The sequence below is a fragment of the Oncorhynchus mykiss genome, chromosome 16, assembly GCF_057628025.1.
Source record: "Oncorhynchus mykiss isolate SJ-2025 chromosome 16, ASM5762802v1, whole genome shotgun sequence".
NCBI classification, from domain to species: domain Eukaryota; kingdom Metazoa; phylum Chordata; class Actinopteri; order Salmoniformes; family Salmonidae; genus Oncorhynchus; species Oncorhynchus mykiss.
Window position 1 is genome coordinate 74,216,643 of NC_143037.1, and position 21,943 is coordinate 74,238,585.

At 40.4% G+C, this 21,943-nt stretch overlaps 1 protein-coding gene across 2 annotated transcripts; it reads left to right on the top strand.

The window, feature by feature from the left end:
* Positions 1–2,611: 2,611 nt before the first annotated feature.
* On the top strand, positions 2,612–17,080 carry alx3 (ALX homeobox 3). 2 transcript variants are annotated; one of them, XM_021567126.3, is made up of 4 exons: positions 2,612–3,137; positions 14,644–14,921; positions 15,621–15,728; positions 16,096–17,080. In XM_021567126.3, the coding sequence occupies exons 1-4, from the start codon at positions 2,774–2,776 to the stop codon at positions 16,456–16,458; spliced, it is 1,113 nt and encodes a 370-aa protein (XP_021422801.3). In that variant the 5' UTR covers positions 2,612–2,773; the 3' UTR covers positions 16,459–17,080. The 2 variants fall into 2 exon arrangements, with proteins under 2 accessions (XP_021422801.3, XP_021422802.3); XM_021567127.3 differs by having other exon boundaries at positions 2,685–3,137; positions 15,621–15,683.
* The last annotated feature ends 4,863 nt before the right edge of the window (positions 17,081–21,943 follow it).

Here is a 21,943-nt window from a genome sequence, read left to right on the forward strand (position 1 = left end):
ACTAGACTAGAAACTAGAAAACGAGTTATTCAATGGTAGACATGTTTTTCCTATAACTGCACACGTCATGCAATGTTGGTCTGTTATAGTGAAGTGATACGCTCCCCTTCTCTGTCGACAGTTTGACTTTTTTGGCCTCCACACTAAATAAAACGACGCTTATGTCCCCTGTATAGCCAAATGGACCGGGTGTTTACACGCTTGTCCATCAGTTCAGGCTCCATGCGGCCTCCATAGGTATTCAGAGAGATTATGAGACGTCTTCAAAACCAAAGTTGCCATTTCTGAGCTCCGTAAGTGCACCGTGTTTAGAGATGGAGGCGCAGATTAGAGATCCCATGTCAACTTCAATAGTCAGATTGCTTTAATCTTACAGGCTACAAGTCTCTACAAAGTAGTCAAACTGTGTTTTATATTTTAGAGTGAACATTTTAATCAGAAAATGAGTGCATGTATGTCTTGTTTGCTCATGCGTCAACTTTATTTTTGTCAATCCTGTAGCTATTATTTATTTTAGAAACAATAAATAATAGTTTACCCTGGACTGCCATAAAAACGTTTTAATTTTAAGAGCGTGTTTATAGGTCTATTTGTATAGTGACATTTTGTTTGTCACAGTAAAGAGGTAACTTTTTCAGTATTTCCAGTAACTTTATGGTTGTTGTCAAAACCTCAAGTTCCAAGCACAATTTCACTAGAAGCTGACGTTATTCAAGGTTCCTTCCATTCACATTGAAATATATTTATGAGAGGTGAAAAGTGAATTGATTGAATTAATTGAATTTGAAAGCTAACTGGGAAGCATTTAATTTTGACAGTGTCCTAAATTGGTTAATCTCTTCTCGTTCAGTTGTATAGGCCTCAAAATGACTCCCTTACAATCTAATATATGTTCAATGAAATCAAAACTTCGGTGATTTTACACTCCAATTATTAACTAATAGTTTCAGGTAATGGCGATGCCCACCTGCACTATTTAGCCTCGAAAATAGGCAACAAAAATTGAGTGATGTGCTTATTATAAAGTATCCTATATAGCCTAGGCCCTAGTGATCTGACAACTATTTAACGAACCTTTTTTAAATAAAGTTTTTATTTTCAATTTAGCCTATTATGGCTAGTGATTTACGACGTTTTGGTGTAAATACTGTTTCAGTAGGCCTAATGAATCAGAGTATTTGTATTTTATATGTTTGATCGTGTTCCACGGACATTTCTAACACGTGTAGGGTCTTTCTAATGTATCTGGTTAATTCAATTCGATATTTTGAACAGGTATTCTGAATATCTTCCGTTTCTATATACCTCGGACCTTTGAAATAATCAACTGCCTGTTTGTTTTGACCTTTCTGATTTGCAATTCTCCAATCGCAACTGAGTTAGTGCATAACATTTGTTAAATGTCCTTTTATTTGATGCCCGATTTGATTCCGTGCTATTTCCTTTATAAAAAAAATATATATAAATGAATACAAGCAAACGCCACAAGAATACAAGAAATAGCAACAAAAAAAAAATAATCCCCACAAATAGTATTACCATTACCCAACTAAAACATGTAATAAGATCAACAATTTCACACTGACAAAATTAAATGTTGGTCTCATCATATCGATATGTTTGACAATATAGACCAGGGAAAGAATATTCACACTGGTCTTAAAATATTTTGTTCATTACATAGCTATTATTGTTCTTATCATTATGAAAACAAGTTTCTTGTAGGCCTTAGAAAACAGAGGTTGCTCATGACCGACGCTGTCAACACGCTCAGATGGTCCAGAGACTTTGATTGGCACATAGAAGTGGTCAAAATAATTCATTGAGTGTCCGTTTTATTTGTACTATATGCATTATTAAACTTCCCCAGAAGTAGATGGTCAAATCCTGTTGATATTGCTTGAACGGTTGGTTCTACGATGGCCTGCGTTTTATTCAATGATTTGCAAAAAAAAACACAAAAAAGCTATCGCATTACTGTTATCTGGTCTATTTAGTCGACTTTCGGTCATATTTATCTTCAACCAAAATGCTTTAGTTCAATTTTGTTGAAAATGTAGCCATGTCGTTTCAATGTTCTTTTTTTTTGCCTAACAAATCGCGCAATCTGTTTGGGCAGTGTTATCCTGAAATGATGTATCTAATGCAATTTAGATTAGAAATGGGTACAAAAAAACAACATCGAATTTTGAGGTTGCTTATAAATCAAGCGTTGTGCATGCATTAGCCAATAGATTATGATCCAAACTAATACAAGAGATATTCATAGATATCCCCTACATTCCCTGACCTCAATCACTACCATTTACTGTTACATTTACATTAATAAACCCAGGTAATGTAACAAGAATGTTACCTGTAAACCCAGTGGAAAAAATTAGGGCATCATTGGCAACATTATTTTCCTTGTGCGTTTTTGGCCATTTGGCACTGAACATAACAAAAGACCTGGATCTGTGCGTAATTTGCCTTGCGTAAAATGCTCTCTCTATTCCTGCCCCGATTTGTAATATGTTTGCTTTTACAACTAAATGAAAGAGGAGTTCGATTGTTAATTGTAGCGACAGGAACCACACGTGATTGAATTATTGGCGGATCATAGGCCTATCTGCCCGCCTGGTCCTCCCTGTTTCACGGGTCTTTGTTCCTGATCTCCTAAATCCCACCCTTTTGAAATGAAGAGAAGAAGAAAAAACCCACTCTCTCGGGCTCGCACAGGCGCCTTGCTTTCACTGTAACCGGTAGTCGTTAAAGTGCGTTCCGGACCAACCTCATGATGGAGACGGATAGTTGTTTGTCTTTCTCTTCGCAGCCAAACAGGACACCACCAGAGAACTCACCGGGTTTGGAGCAGCATAGTTCCTCGGGTTCGTTTCTTCCCTGTGACGAACTTCAGAAAAACGCACACCTTCCTCTCGCGCACCGTCTGAGTCTCCGTGGTCAGGGTGACTTCTACAGCTCGAGCTCCATGGGACGATTTAATGACGGCGCACCCGCGGACTTTACGCACGGGGCAGCTCCCACGAACCCTCGCGCCTCGCCCAACAAACATAGCAAATATATGGAAAATATTAATCAGGATCAAAATGGTTTATCAATAAGCGGGAAGGGCTCGTTTTATGAAAACAACTCCGAGGGTAAGTGGAGATTTTATTTTTTTTAAATAAAAAAATCACGGCCATCAGTGTGAGGCTAACTGTGAAAAAGATATAGCCTCTCTACGAAAATAGGGGGAAATGCAATAATAATACTCACAATAATTATAATAATAATGTATTTACCTAAATGCTATAGGCCTAACTGAATAATGTTCTATTGCGTGTGGAAACCGTTTGACTTGTCAAACATTATGCAATATCCATTCTGAAGAAGATACATACCCGTGATAAGATAATTGCGACCAACATTTGTTGTCAGCTACTTCAAATTGTTTCAAAATTACATTTTCACCTATTTTGTAGACCAGTGGATAAATATATTTTCAGGGTTTCTTTGGCGCTGCACATAGCCTATGCAGATGTTTCAAGGGCTTGGATAAAAAACTTTGTTAACACTGTAAACAATATTGTGCTAGTTCTACCTTTTTTTTTAAATTACGTAACTATTTACATCAGCTTTTTTTTAGTATTTCCAACATGAGGTATTCTGATGTATAATATACTTAACTTTTGCTGTTTCACAAACACTAATACATTAAGTCCAGCGTCTAAAAAAAAGGGCGTAGTTCCAACAGAAGTGTATTAATTCCCAAACTGTTATTATTGGTTAGATCTACTTCCTCTTTTTGATCAGTTACTTTCAGTGATCATATCTTAATGTTGATTTGTTGTTGTTGCCATTTTAACACACTTTATCACGCATTGCAGAACACGGAAGTGGAGGTGGAACTGCAAGCATAGTAAGATGCTTAATGTGCCTCCAGCATGAAGTGTTATGCGCAGTTATGCGCATGACCTTGTTTAAAGTGGGAATGGGTCATCTCATTTTTTAACGCAAATTTGCATATAATGTTTAAGAGTATAATAAAAGTAACAACAACAAACATGTATTGCCCACAAAATTGAGCTACACGGCAAGTACTCTCAAATTCTTAAATTGAGAGTAAATGTCAAGTCAAAAATGGTAAATTAAACAATACATTAAATTGAATTAACACATTCAAATATTGAAGTAAAACCAGGAACCTGCGTTTTTATGTGAAAATCCTACTTTTTTTTGGGGGGGGGGGGGGGGGGGGGGGGGGGGGCTCTGAATCATTATGTACAGTCTAATGGTCGTGATTCCTTTTCACCAAATGTCTGTTTTTAATTGTTCACCTAATTATTTAGCTTGTTTTCTATCGTTTAGGATAACGTTCCAAAGGACCATCAAAGGACGGATGTTTATTAGTCCACACAGCAGGCCCCGGCTGAAGAAATCCCTCAAAAATAACGGAATGACTTTGTAGATCTGGGCCTTGCCATGTAATTTAAGCATTACGATGATCGTACCATCATTATTTACGAGCCAACTTTTTAAGTGTGTCCCAAAAAAACAAGTAGAGAGTACCTTCGCTAAGTGCATCGTTAGACCATGTGTCGTGTGGTTAGTAGGCCTATTGATTGGATCGAAAGAATAAGCCGCGCTGCTGTCGGATCAGCTTTCTCCATTCAAATCTTACTTTAACATTCGGATTATTCCACAATACTGACGACGGATTAGCTCCTAGAGAGATATTACCATCTATGGCTGCAACTATTGAGGTGGCGTATTATGTTTACCCAATAATAATGCACTAAATCACAGATTGGCACATGTTGTCACACATGAAACATATTGAGGCAAAAATAATAATACAGACAGTAGCCTAGAGGCAAAATAAAGCTCAATATGATTTAAATATGATTGAAATATATCGACCCATTTAGGCTTAGCCTATTTACATTTGAATGCTGTCATCACGGTTTTCGTTTGAAGATTTGTTTTATCTTTCACTTGTTTGTAACAATTGCAAATACTTTGGCAACTTTGTATTTGTAGTCCACTTCGCTCTGAAGTTATCAGCCGTCAAAGTCAGACAGATACCCAGCCTAAACACAGGCAGGACAGGTCACCCGTGATGCAAGTCAGTATTCAACGGTCATCCATGTCTGGGGACATCGGGAGGCAACAATGAGCGCTGTTACCTTCAAGCATCTGTCTTTGATTCCGAAGGTTACACTTTCGAATCAGGCGATAGAAAGTTGTTTTTGGGATGTTTTTTTTAAAGCCTATCCCAAACCTTAGCCCTTACCTGAATTTACCTGAACTCAGAGTTAATGCCTAAATTAAGATTTCGGAATATTGCCTAAATTTAACTCTAACATACTGACCACTCCGCTCGCGTTACTAGCTGAGATGTCTGTGACTAAAGTGACGCGGAAGGGCCAAAAACATCTAATGGTGCACTTTGGCTGCTCTGTGAGTGGTCTGGATCACTCGTAGACGTGTGAAGATTTTTAACAGCAACGTTACTAACGAAGGTTCTGGGAAACAGCTCGGCTACTAAAGATACATCTTAAAATGGTTCTAATTATGATCCATCTTAACGCTACGAAGGCTCTGGGAAACGAGGCCCTGAATGCTGCTATGCCTTTGTAGGCCGAACATCTTGAATTAGGCCTGTTATTTTGTTCCTTGCGAGCTCCTTTTCAGAATTTAGTTGTTTTGGTGAACCTAATATCCCCAATGTTGCCCTTTCGAATTATTCGAAAATAAAATGTGAATCAGATGTTAAAACACGATTTTAAAGTCATGGAATATTATAGGCCTAGACGACGACTACAAAATATTGTAGCCAGCCCACCGAAATTGGCTAGGCCGACTCAAATGAATGTGCAACGACATCAAAAAAACGTCATTATTTTAGCCTGAGCCGTCTAGGTGCGTGATTACGGCGTCGGTGGAGGGAGCTTCCACCGTGCCATAAACATCTTATAAACACACCAATCATATGTATTCTGCACAAAATACAGTAATAAACGAAACAAACAAAAACCAAATACAACTTGAGTTCATTTTAAATTGAGAAGGTTTCTTAATCAAAAAGTTATGTTTTGTTTCTGAAGCGCAAAAAATATTGACTCTGGAAGACCCTGTCTCTTTTTTTTTGTTTTTTGTTTTACATCATAATATTTTTCGGGTGCAATATTATCTATTATATTTAAGCACATTCAGAACATTCTCTAAATAATAATAAACTGAAAGAACTAGATTCACTTAAAGATAAAGATGATTTTCTTCGGCCTGAGACATGCACCAACACAGCGTTCCAAGTTTGAAACAGTTTAGTAAACGTAATATCCCGTGAACTCGAGTCTTAGGAAATGACGTGGTTCTTCAGTATTATTTATTGACGTTTGTAATCCATCCTCTAAAGTTGCCTTTATTATTGATGTGAGTTCTGTTAAGGACAGTGATATATCTGTGTGTGCAGAATAACATACAGCAGTCTGATTCATGTTATTGCCAAAGACAACCGTGGATAGAGATACTCTATCTCTACAGTTAATCTTCATCTTAGATAATACCATGGTCTGATTTAAAATGAATACTTTTCTATTTCTTTGGTCTTGAATTAATACTTTTTTATACACATGCAAACACACTTACACACACACACACACACACACACACACACACACACACACACACACACACACACACACACACACACACACACACACACAGTGATTAGAGCGTTGAGCCAATAACCGAAAGTTTGCTGAATCGAATCCCTGAGATGACATGGTAAAAAAAAACATGTCATTCTGCCCCTGAGCAAGGCAGTTAACCCACTGTTACCCAGGCGGCGTGGCTGTCGATTTACCCTTGTGTAGTCTTAACATTACGTATACTCCCCTTGTCCTAAGGGGTAAAAAAAAATTCACCCGCCTTCACTAAAATAAAGCAGCTTAATTGAATGTTAAACCCCAAATCTATTTTGCATGAAGAAACGTTGTGAATATCTGGGGTTTTCCCTCTTCACAATGCAGAAAGACTGCACTTAATCAGTGGACACCCCTTGTTTTTATTACAACACACCTGTCATAATTGTTTTCTTTACTAAAGTAGAGGTTTATTATTATTATTAGTATTGCTAAAGGTACTGCATAGGTGTAAACATCTGTTTTTTTTTTTAGCATGAGAGCACTTGTATAGCCAAAGAAAGTAGCAGAAATGTGCAGAAAGTAGTTTTGAATGCATTTTTATTGAAGGGAAACAATAACAGTCTTGAACTTTTTTTTGGCAACATAGTGATATATTGTTATATACTGTCCAATGAGGAATTACAAGTGCCTGTCCCAACTGCTCCGGGAACACCTTGCTCTTGTTCTGCTTATCAGGTATCCAGGTAGGGTTGATCTTGTTCCATATCACGAAGGCATTGTATGAGGACACATCAATGATGTTATGGAAGATGACCAGGGGCCAGCGGGCAGTCATTCTCCTGCAGCTGTAAGTTCCAATCACCTTGTTCAGGTTGTCCATGCCTCCATTGTTGTGGTAGTAGTCCAGGATGATGGCTGGCTTCCTGTCCTCACGATCACTGATCTCAGCCGTTTTGTGCAGTGTGCTCAGAAGGACCACATTCTTGGTTCCTCTTTGGGAGGTAAGAAACTAGAGTGGTGGTGATGGCAAACTTTGATGAGAAGGCCTCTCTCCCCCTTGTTGCGAGGAGTGCAGGGGGGAGCTCAGGCTTGTTCTTTCTAACTGTGCCAACCATGGTGATCTTCTTCAGATACCTCCTCCTCTTCTAAATCATTGTTCTCTTGTTCCTCCGGACATCTGAAAAAATCAGATCTACGACCTGTTGGGCACTGAAACGTGCACTCATGGCTTCAGCAAAGAGAGAACAGTGGGGTACTGTCATCTGCAGCACCTTTATTGCCTCTGACTGCATTCCCAATTAGTTGTCTGAAATTGTTTTTATTTTGTCTGAAATAGTTTTTTATTTTGTCTGAAATTGTTTTTTATTTTGTCTGTGAACTTGAGTCATGTGTGGGGTTGTGGAGGGGTCGTGGAGGGGAGATGCTGCACATGCACAAGAAAGTTTCAGTTCAATCAGCAGCACACAATCTACATTTATCATTGTGTGTGTGTGTGTCTTTGTGTTTTTTTTTGTGGTGTGTAAATTATTTAATAACTGCCGGGTCAAAAATGACCCTAAGACAATCTTTGTACCCTGGTGGTGTCCAGCTCTCATGGAAATATAAACAAAGGCGATGTTTCACTTTTTCTAATGTTGGGCTCACTCTAGGAAAAGTCATCAAATTTCAAGCTGAAAAAATATAATTTAGGGGGTTTTCTCTGCTGTTGAACATAGTGGTATCCTCCCTTTCTGTTGGACAACTGACTAGGTATCCTCCCTTTCTGTTGTACAACTGACTAGGTATCCCCCTTTCTGTTGTACAACTGACTAGGTATCCCCCTTTCTGTTGTACAACTGACTAGATATCCCCCTTTCTGTTGTACAACTGACTAGGTATCCTCCCTTTCTGTTGTACAACTGACTAGGTATCCTCCCTTTCTGTTGTACAGCTGACTAGGTATCCTCCCTTTCTGTTGTAGAACTGACTAGATATCCCCCCTTTCTGTTGTAGAACTGACTAGGTATCCCCCTTTCTGTTGGACAACTGACTAGGTATCCCCCTTTCTGTTGGACAACTGACTAGGTATCCTCCCTTTCTTTTGTACAACAGACTAGGTATCCTCCCTTTCTGTTGTACAACTGACTAGGTATCCTCCCTTTCTGTTGTACAACTGACTAGGTATCCTCCCTTTCTGTTGTACAACTGACTAGGTATCCTCCCTTTCTGTTGGACAACTGACTAGGTATCCTCCCTTTCTGTTGTACAACTGACTAGGTATCCTCCCTTTCTGTTGTACAACTGACTAGGTATCCCCCTTTCTGTTGTACAACTGACTAGGTATCCCCCTTTCTGTTGGACAACTGACTAGATATCTCCCTTTCTGTTGTACAACAGACTAGGTATCCCCCTTTCTGTTGGACAACTGACTAGATATCTCCCTTTCTGTTGTACAACAGACCAGGTACCCCCCTTTCCCTTTCTGTTGTACAACTGACTAGGCATCCCCCTTTCTGTTGGACAACTGACTAGATATCTCCCTTTCTGTTGTACAACTGACTAGATATCCCCCTTTCTGTTGTACAACTGACTAGGTATCCCCCTTTCTGTTGTATAACTGACTAGGTATCCCCCTTTCTGTTGTATAACTGACTAGATATCCCCCCTTTCTGTTGTACAACTGACTAGATATCCCCCCTTTCTGTTGTACAACTGACTAGATATCTCCCTTTCTGTTGTACAACTGACTAGGTATCCCCCTTTCCCTTTCTGTTGTACAACTGACTAGGTATCCCCCTTTATGTTGGACAACTGACTAGATATCTCCCTTTCTGTTGGACAACTGACTAGATATCTCCCTTTCTGTTGTACAACTGACTAGATATCCCCATTTCTGTTGTCCCCCTTTCAGCCATTTCCATCCAAATGGATCAATCAGCACCAACATGTGAAGTTCATAGGAGCATATCAAACTGGGTGTCAAATGAAAACTAAGAGTCTATATTTTGTGGGAAATGAATGCATAGAAACCATTTTCCATCTTGAACATTTGTCATAAAATAAAAGGCTTTGATTTCTGGTCAAACAGATGGAAAAAGGGGGTCTTAGAAAACATCTACCAGAAAAAAAGTTTTAAAAGTATCAGAAATACATCAAAACACAATAATATTGTAGTATAAAGACCCCTGCCAACTAATATTAACACATATTGCCTTGTGCCTTGTAATTCTGTTACCAAACACCCACTGATCTTTAAGATATATTCTAGTTTCTCTCGCTCATGAGGAGGGAGGATAATGAAAGTTCACAGGAGTAACAAGTAAAGGTAGACCTACCAATTAGTTATAGTGATTTTACTGATATCAAGTTTGTTTATGAATAATTAAGTGATTCAAACTTGTAATTCTGTTACCAAATTGGTAACGGAATTACCAAAACTGTACAGTAGAGTACAGTTTTTTAAAATTTGACCTTTATTTAACTAGGCAAGTCAGTTAAGAACAAAATCTTATTTTCAATGACGGCCTAGGAACGGTGGGTTAACTGCCTGTTCAGGGGCAGAATGACAGATTTGTACCTTGTCAGCTCAGGGGTTTGAACTTGCAACCTTCCGGTTACTAGTCCAAAGCTCTGACCACTAGGCTACCCTGCCGCCCCAGTTCAGTACTGTACAGTAAAGTTCAGTACTGTACAGTATAGTAGAGTAGAGTTGAGTACAGTACTGTACAATAGAGTACAGTTCAGTACAGTAGAGTACAGTATTCAGTACAGTAGAATACTGTACAGTTCAGTAGAGTATAGTACTGTTCAGTAGAGTATAGTACTGTACAGTTCAGTACAGTATAGTAGAGTCCAGTACAGTAGAGTCCAGTACTGTACATTAGAGTTCAGTACAGTAGAGTAGAGTTCAGTAGAGTAGAGCACACTAAATCAAATCAAATTTATTTATATAGCCCTTCGTACATCAGCTGATATCTCAAAGTGCTGTACAGAAACCCAGCCTAAAACCCCAAACAGCAAGCAATGCAGGTGTAGAAGCACGGTGGCTAGGAAAAACTCCCTAGAAAGGCCAAAACCTAGGAAGAAACCTAGAGAGGAACCAGGCTATGTGGGGTGGCCAGTCCTCTTCTGGCTGTGCCGGGTGGAGATTATAACACCAGAGTAGAGTACGGTACAATGTACAGTATTGGACATATTTACTGTACTGTACTGAACTCTACTGTGCTGTGTTGTACTGTACTCTGCTGTGCTGTACGGTGACGTCAAAACTTGTGAAACATAGACATTTATGATTGCTTCAGATTTTTCAATGTAACTTGTCCAAAGTAGTCCTTGTGCATAGTGCACAGTTTGTTAAACTTTAAAATCAAATGTTTTTTGTATGGCATACATGTTAAAGTGAAAAATCGGTGTCAAATCGCAATTCTGTTACAATGGATTTGCCCTTTTTTTTATTTTTTTAAAACCCTTAATGAAAGGGTTTTCATTCAACTTTTTTTTTTAAATATGGGGTTGTGGACCATGTAAGAATGAGATACAGACAGCCCCAAATATTGGTACGATTAGAATACTTGTTTTTTTGGACAAGATCATCCATTTGGCGTCAGTCTGTCTGTGAATTTAACCTGAGTGTTGTTTTTCTGACTCAGATTTGAGTAGAGATATGTTGTGTCCACATGACACTTGATTGCTGTCCAACATTCTGGGACACAGTCAGACTCACACACCTTCAAAGGCAGACTAGTCTTCCTGTTTTGTCTATTGGTGCTTGGAAGGGGAGAGGGTTAGGGTTTAGAGATTGAAAAGCAGGGGGGATGGTATAACACATAGCCTAAAATGTTATATAAAGAAGTATATAAGTATAGTGAGTTAGAGGGATGATGAATTGTCTAGATATTCATAACCCCCAGATCTCAGTATAGTGAGTTAGAGGGATGATGAATTGACTAGATATTCCTAACCCCCAGATCTCAGTATAGTGTGTTAGAGGGATGATGAATTGACTAGATATTCCTAACCCCCAGATCTCAGTATAGTGAGTTAGAGGGATGATGAATTGACTAGATATTCATAACCCCCAGATCTCAGTATAGTGAGTTAGAGGGATGATGAATTGACTAGATATTCCTAACCCCCAGATCTCATCCATGTTGACATTTCTTTAACTGCACAGTCCAAAAATGAATAATACAAAATGTAAAAATATATATATATTTTAAATTCTAAGAAACCGTTAAACCCAATTCAATGCTCTCGAAATTTGAAATTTTACCAAAAATATGTCTGACAATGCAGCAAAAAGCTTATTTCTCTCAAATGTGTTTACATCCCTGTTAGTGAGCATTTATCCTTTGCCAAGATAATCCATCCACCTGAGAGGTGTGGCATATCAAGAAGCTGATTAAACCTCATGATCATTACACAGGTGCACCTTGTGCTGGGGGACAATAAAAGGCCATTTTCAAAATGTGCCGTTTTGTCACACAATACCACAGGTGAACTATGGTGTGAGGTTGGATCTATTCTAAACCAACATCAGGGGTGCGTCCCAAAATGACTCCTTATTCCATAAATAGTGCACTACTTTTGAGCAAAGACCTATTGGCCCTCGTCAAAAGTAGTGCACTCTGTAGGGAATAGGGTTTTTCAAAGAAAAATACTTCTCTGTTTGGGACAGGAAGTTAATTAGGACTATGCTGAATGACTGCTCTCGACTGTCTTCTGAGTGAGCCTAATGATAGGACATGGGGAAAGTCTAGATAAGACAAAGGGGACCGAGAGAGAATAATTATCTTCTGGGACCCCATCATTAACATGAAGAACAACATCCAAACACAGCCCGAGTGAAACATCCATAATGTTTTAGTCCAGTGACATCCATAATGGTGCTGTCCAGTCATCCAAACACTCCCAGAGTCCATAATGGTACTGTCCAGTCATCCAAACACATCCAGTCCATAATGGTACTGTCCAGTCATCCAAACACATCCAGTCCATAATGGTGCTGTCCAGTCATCCAAACACTCCCAGAGTCCATAATGGTACTGTCCAGTCATCCAAACACATCCAGTACATAATGGTACTGTCCAGTCATCCAAACACTCCCAGAGTCCATAATGGTACTGTCCAGTCATCCAAACACATCCAGTCCATAATGGTACTGTCTAGTCATCCAAACACATCCAGTCCATAATGGTACTGTCCAGTCATCCAAACACTCCCGGAGTCCATAATGGTACTGTCCAGTCATCCAAACACTCCCGGAGTCCATAATGGTACTGTCCAGTCATCCAAACACATCCAGTCCATAATGGTACTGTCAAGTCATCCAAACACTCCCGGAGTCCATAATGGTACTGTCCAGTCATCCAAACACTCCCGGAGTCCATAATGGTACTGTCCAGTACAGTTACAAGGAAGTGACTTGTATCACGTAAATGAATAGATGGCCTGTGTGTCATATCTATCATAGTCATGAAATGCATATATTTGACCATGCCTTGTTATTTTATACACACAATTATACTTTGTATCAAATTTGGTCAAATGTCTAACTTTCTAAATTGAATTAAAAACTCAAATGATTTGGGACTCACAATGTAAAAAATGAGACGATAACGATATTTTCAGTCTTCAAAAATAAACTTTGAACTTGTTAAATTAGTTGGAAGAATCTGTAGTATATTCTGTCCATAACATGATCCCAAAACACTAGGTCCACGTGAAACCTCCTCAAACCCAAAACACATCAGTTTGAGTTCTGCTCAGGGGGTCTTGACCTTCATTTATAATGTGGGTCAAAACAAACAGTGTTGCAGTGGTCTGGAATGTTGTGTCTGGTCAGATCTGATTAAAACCATAACAAGGAGACTTCAAACTAAAATACTAAATTAAGAGAAAAAAAATAGCAAGTTTTAAAAGCAACGCGTGTTTATTTCCAACTCTATCTCATACCAATTTGTGCATAACTGTAAAACAATTTCCGTCAGCAGCTCACTTAGTGTTTTTCACATATAGTTGCTTGTCTTCTATTCGTGGCTCATCTGGCCTGTTTTTCTCACCTCTTATCAGAGGTCTGTAAGAGACCAGTTGGACCCCTGAGACAACATAGGAACGTTCACTCCTTTCCAAATCAACGTCCTCCTTCAGATCTTAGTCAAATCTCCTGAGAAAACCGTGCTTCTTCACCTGCATTGCTTGCTGTTTGGGGTTTTAGGCTGGGTTTCTGTACAGCACTTTGAGATATCAGCTGATGTACGAAGGGCTATATAAAATAAATTTGATTGATTGAAAAGACAAGTCTGCGTGGCTGAATCCTTTTTATTATTCATGGAGAATATTACGCTGATGCCTCTTACAGTGGACGTTAATGAATCCTGTTTATTATTAATGGAGAATAATTACGTTGATGCCTCTTTGTCATGTCCTGACCATAGAAAACCTGTATTTTCTATGGTAGAGTAGGTCAGGGCGTGACTAGGGGTTTTTGTTCTAGTTTATATTTTCTATGTGGGGTTCTAGGTTTGATTTTCTATGTTGGTGATTTGTATGATTCCCAATTAGAGGCAGCTGGTTATCGTTGTCTCTAATTGGGGATCATGCATTTAAGTAGCATTTTGTCCACCTGTGGGTTATGGGATGTTGTTTATGTATAAGTGTGTTTGAGCACTACATAGTCACGGGTCTTTGTAAGTTTGGTTATTTTGTGTTCAGTTTCACTTATTCATTAAAAGATGTGGAACTATACTCACGCTGCGCCTTGGTCCGACCATCATTATTAAGAACATCGTGATACTCTTACAGTGGACGTTAATGAATCCTGTTTGTTATTATGGAGAATATTTCGTTGCTGCCTCAGTGGACATTAATGTTAGGTTGGCTGTTTAATCTGAATATCTCTGTGTGACAATGTTACCACTGGTAGACATCAGAGCCTCGCTTAAACACAGCAATTTACTTTTTTCACGCACACACACACACATTTTCTTATAGTAAGCCCTATCTTCCTCCTTTCTCTCTCTCTACCCGCCCTCAGCCAGAGAGAAGGTGGGTCCCAAGCCCATGGGCTACCCAGTGATTGGCTCAGACTTCTGCATCAAGCTGAAGGAGCCAACCAATGGTCTCCAAACAGGGGACTCAATCGCAGACTCCATCGACCTATCGGGCAAGAACAAGAAGCGTCGTAACCGTACCACGTTCAGTACCTTCCAGTTGGAGGAGCTGGAGAAAGTGTTTCAGAAGACTCACTACCCTGACGTTTATGCCCGGGAACAGCTGGCTCTTAGGACCGAACTGACAGAGGCCCGTGTACAGGTAATCCCCCTCTTCATCACATCCTACACATCCTACAGTCCCCTATCCTGGCTGCTACAGTAACTATCTCAGTCCCCTATCCTGGCTGCTACAGTAACTATCTCAGTCCCCTATCCTGGCTGCTACAGTAACTGTCTCAGTCCCCTATCCTGGCTGCTACAGTAACTGTCTCAGTACCCTATCCTGGCTGCTACAGTAACTATCTCAGTCCCCTTTCCTGGCTGCTACAGTAACTATCTCAGTACCCTATCCTGGCTGCTACAGTAACTATCTCAGTACCCTATCCTGGCTGCTACAGTAACTGTCTCAGTACCCTATCCTGGCTGCTACAGTAACTGTCTCAGTCCCCTTTCCTGGCTGCTACAGTAACTATCTCAGTCCCCTATCCTGGCTGCTACAGTAACTATGTCAGTCCCCTATCCTGGCTGCTACAGTAACTATCTCAGTACCCTATCCTGGCTACTACAGTAACTGTCTCAGTTTGCAACTGTAGTAGTTTGCAGTACCATCCTGAAAACAGTTAATACATCCAGATTATAGGCAACAATATTTATGTACAGAAATGCAAAGTAGAACTGCTGCTCAGTCCTTTCAAATTAAGATTTTTGTTTGTTGCCTTACGACAAACTTTGGCATTTGAAAGTGAATTACGGTAAGTGGCAGATGTCCTCTGATCCCTTTCTCTCTCTCTCCATTCAGGTGTGGTTCCAAAACCGCCGGGCCAAGTGGAGGAAGAGGGAACGCTATGGGAAGATCCAGGAGGTGCGAAACCACTTTGCTGCTACATACAATATCTCCACCTACCAGGTACACACTGACACACATAGTTCACTTTGCTGCTGCTACATATGATATCTCCACCTACCAGGTACAAACTGACACACATAGTTCACTTTGCTATTACATATAATATCTCCATCTACCAGGTACACACTGACACACATAGTTCACTTTGCTACTAAAGATATCTCCACCTACCAGGTACACACTGACATACACAGTTCACTTTGCTTCTAAAGATATCTCCACCTACCAGGTAAACACTGACACACATAGTTCACTTTGCTACTACATATGATATCTCCACCTACCAGGTACTGTCTTCCGACAGGTGGCATCACTCCTACGCACGCTCATCCCTCAATCTAATCTGACGTACTCTCTTCCTCTCTAGATGCAGAGCAACCTGTGGCCAGGAGCTGGTGCAGCAGGGGGCGGGGGGTCCGGCGGGGGCTGTGTCCTGAGCCCTGACACCATGTCTTCCTCTTGTATGAGCCCCTACCCCCATCCCCACAGCAACCTCTCCTCCATGGGCTTCATGGGCATGCCCCCGTCCTCCAGCCACCCCCACCACCCTCACCATCACCCCCCACACCACCCTGGCATCAATAGCCTCTACTCTCTCCACAGCTTCCCTGGGGCCCTCGGGGGCCACTCCTTTGAGCCGGGGCCCGAGACAGAGTATAAGCCATCCAGCCTGTTGGCCCTGCGGATGAAGGCTAAGGACCCTGGGAGTCTTCTATCCTGGCCTACATGATCACCACAGTGTCAGGGCCCTACTATGTACTGACTGAGCCAATGTACACACACACACATTCAAACTCAATCTTGTATACTAGCTACCCCATGGATAGTTATGGCCATGTGTTTGTGTTACTGCATGTTGATAACAGCAGAAGTCAAAACTCTCTCCTGTGGTTCACTATAATATGTATACACACACTCTGCTATTTTTCTCCCGAAAACGTAAACCCACAGACTTCAAAAACATGACATGAACTCAACCTTTGAGTTTGTTAGGTATTTTATCCCTGGGCATTTCCATGTAAAAAGGACGAACATATAAAGTTAATACAAACAGGTAAAACTGGGTGTCAAATGAAAACTAAGAGTCTATATTTTGTGGGAAATGAATGCATAGAAACCATTTTCCATCTTGAACATTTGTCATAAAATAAAAGGCTTTGATTTCTGGTCAAACAGATGGAAAAAGGGGGTCTTAGAAAACATCTACCAGAAAAAAAGTTTTAAAAGTATCAGAAATACATCAAAACACAATAATATTGTAGTATAAAGACCCCTGCCAACTAATATCAACACTTACTTTTAGTTTTGGTTAAATGTACCATCTGCAAGTATAATAAATATTTCCTTTGTAATTGTGATTTGTAATTCCGTTACCAAACAGCCACATATCTCCTTCATGAGACATACCAATTAGTTATAGTGATTTTACTGATATCAAATTTTGTTTTTGACGTATTAAGTGATTAAAATTTGTAATTCGAAATACCAAGCAATCTGTAACGTAATGACTGCAACTGAATTGGCTACGATAGGAAATCGTAGTAGTCACAAACCACAGTTGGATCACCTGTTACTGTCCTCCCTTCCACTGACATTCTGTTATGTTCAGCTCATAGTGTCTCCTGCTTACTGTCCTCTCTTCCACTGACTGTTATATTCAGCTCATAGTGTCTCCTGCTTACTGTCCTCCCTTCCACTGACTGTTATGTTCAGCTCATAGTGTCTCCTGTTACTGTCCTCCCTTCCACTGACTGTTACGTTCAGTTCATAGTGTCTCCTGTTACTGTCCTCCCTTCCACTGACATACTGTTATATTCAGCTCATAGTGTCTCCTGTTACTGTCCTCCCTTCCACTGACTGTTATGTTCAGCTCATAGTGTCTCCTGTTACTGTCCTCCCTTCCACTGACTGTTATGTTCAGCTCATAGTGTCTCCTGTTACTGTCCTCCCTTGTACTGACTGTTATGTTCAGCTCATAGTGTCTCCTGTTACTGTCCTCCCTTCCACTGACTGTTACGTTCAGTTCATAGTGTCTCCTGTTACTGTCCTCCCTTCCACTGACATACTGTTATATTCAGCTCATAGTGTCTCCTGTTACTGTCCTCCCTTCTACTGACTGTTATGTTCAGCTCATCATCTGGTGGTCAAAGCAAGAGTGCTAAAACAGTCTGTCCGGACAACCCCCCCCCCCCCCCTCCCCCCTTTCTCTTTCTGTCTCTCTCTCTCTCTCTTTCTCTCCCTTTCCCTCTGTCTGTCTCACTCTCTCTGTCTGTCTGTCTGTCTGTCTGTCTCTCTCACTCTCCAGTTAATGTTACTACTCCCACCTCTTACTGACACCTACCCATGAGCACCCTCTCTTTCCATTTACTGTAACAAGCATTCTAATCCACTGAGCACCGACCAACACAGGATGTCCATGTAGGACAGTGGAGTACAGTGCAGTACAGTACAGTGGAGTGCAGTACAGTACAGTGGAGTACAGTGCAGTACAGTACAGTGGAATACAGTGCAGTACAGTGGAGTACAGTGCAGTACAGTGGAGTGCAGTACAGTACAGTGGAGTACAGTGCAGTACAGTACAGTGGAATACAGTGCAGTACAGTTGAGTACAGTGCAGTACAGTACAGTGAGTTGTACTGAACTAAACTCTACTTTACTGTAGTGAACTCTACTGTACTGTTAAATAGTTTTGGTAATTTACACATGTTATTGCAGGTGCAGTAATGCCTAACAATACAAACAATACACACAAATTCCCAAAATAAAAATAAAGAAATTAAGAAATATGCGAATGAGCAATGTCAGACTCCAGAAAATAAATATACAGTATATATATATACACTACCGTTCAAAAGTTGAGTCACTTAGAAATGTCCTTGTTTTTTGCACATTTTTGTCCATTAAAATGACATCAAATTGATCAGAAATACAGTGTAGACATTGTTAATGTTGTAAATTACTATTGTAGCTGGAAACGGCAGATTTTTTTATGGAATATCTACATAGGCGTACAGAGGCCCATTATCAGCAACCATCACTCCTGTGTTCCAATGGCACGTTGTGTTAGCTAATCCAAGTTTATCATTTTAAAAGGCTAATTGATCATTAGAACACCCTTTTGCAATTATGTTAGCACAGCTGAAAACTATTGTGCTGATTAAAGAAGCAATACAACTGGCCTTCTTTAGACTAGTTGAGTATCTGGAGCATCAGCATTGTAGGTTCGATTACAGGCTAAAAAAATTACCAGAAACAAAGAACTTTCTTCCGAAACTCGTTAATCTATTCTTATTTTGAGAAATTAAGGCTTTTCCATGTGAGAAATTGTCAAGAAACTGAAGATCTCGTACAACGCTGTGTACTACTCCCTTCACAGAACAGCACAAACTGGTCCTAACCAGAATAGAAAGAGGAGTGGGAGGCTCCGGTGCACAACTGAGCAAGAGGAGAATTACATTAGAGTGTCTAGTTTGACAAACAGATGCCTCACAAGTCTTCAACTGGCAGCTTCATTAAATAGTACCCGCAAAATACCAGTCTCAACGTCAAAAGTGAAGAGGCGAAAACATTGTTTTCTTCATAAATCTATACACAGTACCCCATAATGACCATGTGAAAACAGGTTGTTAGACATTTTAGCAAATGTATTAAACATAAAAAACAGAAATAACTAATTTACATAAGTATTCTGACCCTTTTCTATGAGACTCGAAATTAAGCTCACGTGCATCCTGTTTCCATGGATCATCCTTGAGCAGTTTCTACAACTTGATTGGAGTCCACCTGTGGTAAATTCAATTAATTGGACATGATTTGGAAAGGCACACCACTGTCTACATAAGCTCCCACAGTTGACAGGGCACGCCAGATGTGTCAAAATAAAAAGCAGACATTGAATATCCCTTTGAGCATGGTGAAGTTGTTAATAACACTTTGGATGGTGTATCAATACACCCAGTCACTAGAAAGATATAGGCGTCCTTCCTAACTCAGTTGCCGGAGAGGAAGGAAACCGCTCAGGGATTTCACTATGAGGCCAATGGTGACTTTAAAACAGTTAAGAGTTTAATGGCTTTAATAGGAGAAAACTGTAGATTAATCAACAACATTGTAGTTACTCCACAATGATAACCTAATTGACAGAGTGAAAAGAAGGAAGTACAGAATAAACAATATTCCTACACAACATCCAGGTTTGTCCATTGAGGTGTGCTGAGGGAGTGGCTCTGTGTGTGTGTGTGGTGTGTATGTAGCAGTATAGCTGGCCTCACATCAAGAGGCCTTCGGATGGCACCCCATGCATCAGTTTAAAGTGGTAGGCCTATTAATGAAAAACTAACTGAGCGACTGCACTATGTCATTGATGATGAAGTGTAGGCCGGCTATCAGGCATCCCTCCAGAGTCCCCGCTCCGTATTGAGAATGCAGGGTCTACCTAGTTCACATCTGGCAACAGAGAGGGTCAACCCAAAAACTCAAATGAATGATGAGCTATGAAGAAATTGGGGTTATAATTCCCTGGGCGTTTCTAAATGATAATTTTGATTGATTTTCCACATTACACATGGGTTTCAATGACCCAGGGAAAGCCTTCATGAGTTATTGTAACTCATGGAGACAATGGCCGAACGTGCACAAAGATGTTGGAGTTCAGACATGACGTCATTGTTTTAAACATATCCAAATGGTTTTCAAACTAAGGCATGGTTCAATGCGCCAATAAATCCTCACAATCCACTTTACATTTTATTTTTTAAATTAGCGATGTCTTGGCGCTAATATTGAGATCATGTATACTGTGATAATGACCCATACAAAAATAAATGTAATGGAGAGCAATGTATAAGAAGGGATTGGTGGTAAATGCATGGCCTTGTCATTTTTATACACCACCGTTATTGGGGTCTCCTTAGACCAGAGGGAAGAGTGGCCCCTACTGGCCCTCCAACAACACTTCCAGCAGCATCTGGTCTCCCATCCAAGGGTCGAACATGCCCAACCCTGCAGGGCAGTTTAGCTTCAGAGGCAAACAAGCCAGCAGTAGGATGCAGCAGGATGGTGTGGTTGCTGGCTGCTATTGATTGGAGGAAGATGAAGATAACTACATGCTCTTTCTGTGCGTAATGTCTTCTCATCAATGGCTGGTGGTGCTCTGAACTGTAGAGTTGCGTGGCACCACCCCATCTGGTAAACATGACAAGATGGTAAACATGACAAGATGATGAACATGACAAGATGATGAACATGACAAGATGCCCAATACGTGTCAGCTAGCCATACCGGACAATCTGGGAGATTTTTTTTGGTAATGCATCTTCTCTGGGTTAAAATGATTTACAGTGAAAGACAGATCCTTCAAAGCTACATTGCTTCCCCAAGTGGTTAGATTGCTATGGGCAAATATTTGGTGCTCTCTCTCTTACTCCCATCCTCCCTTCCCTCTCATTACTTCAGTACTATGACAGCAATGCTGGAACAGATTAGATGCCAGCCAGCCCCCTCCCGGCCTCCCCTGATCTGTGCCTTGTTTTGTGTAAGCCGACATGTGGTTTCAATAGAGGTGCTGAGCATAGTAGAGGGAGTGAAAAGCAAACCCGTCAGAGACACTTTCCACACCCACATACAGCTTTCAAATTCCAGCCAGACCCTAGGAGACAGCAGCAGCGCCATATTCATTAGGCACCAAATGGAAGAAAGCAGACGGAAACAGGGAGGGACGACTACTTGGACTTGTGCAATAAGAAATGCACATTTTCATTTTCTGTTTCAGACTGTTTTAAAACATTTTCCCAATGAATACACCCCGGCATTCACTCTCCAGCTGCACAGTCCCAGCACTGATTAAACCTCAGATGAAGTGGAAGAGATAAGAGGAGCCTTCAGAACAGAGCAGAAATTAAGGAGACGGATGAATGGTCTGTGGAAACCAAGCAGAGGAAATAGTGTAATAGCGTATAGGCCTCCGACTCACAATGAATGAGTCATGTGGTCTCTCAAAGTAACATTTACTGTTATGTTTAAAGGTGAGGTATCAGACTCTCAAAATAGAGGTGTTAAACTATAAAAAACAGACAACATTACACATTACATAGGATGATGCAGTGAAATTGACATGTAAAATGTGCTTTACTTCAGGCGATTGTAAAAAACGCCAGTCAGTACAGTGAGTACTATAAACGTTTTGTATTAAAATGACAGTAGTTCCTCATCTGTCC

Coding starts and splice junctions, on each gene's coding strand:
- alx3 (XM_021567126.3), top strand. CDS start 2,774: ATGATGGAGACGGATAGTTGTTTGTCTTTCTCTTCGCAGCCAAACAGG. Junction 3,138..14,643: donor TTATGAAAACAACTCCGAGG/GTAAGTGGAGAT, acceptor ACCCGCCCTCAG/CCAGAGAGAAGGTGGGTCCC. Junction 15,729..16,095: donor ACAATATCTCCACCTACCAG/GTACACACTGAC, acceptor CTTCCTCTCTAG/ATGCAGAGCAACCTGTGGCC.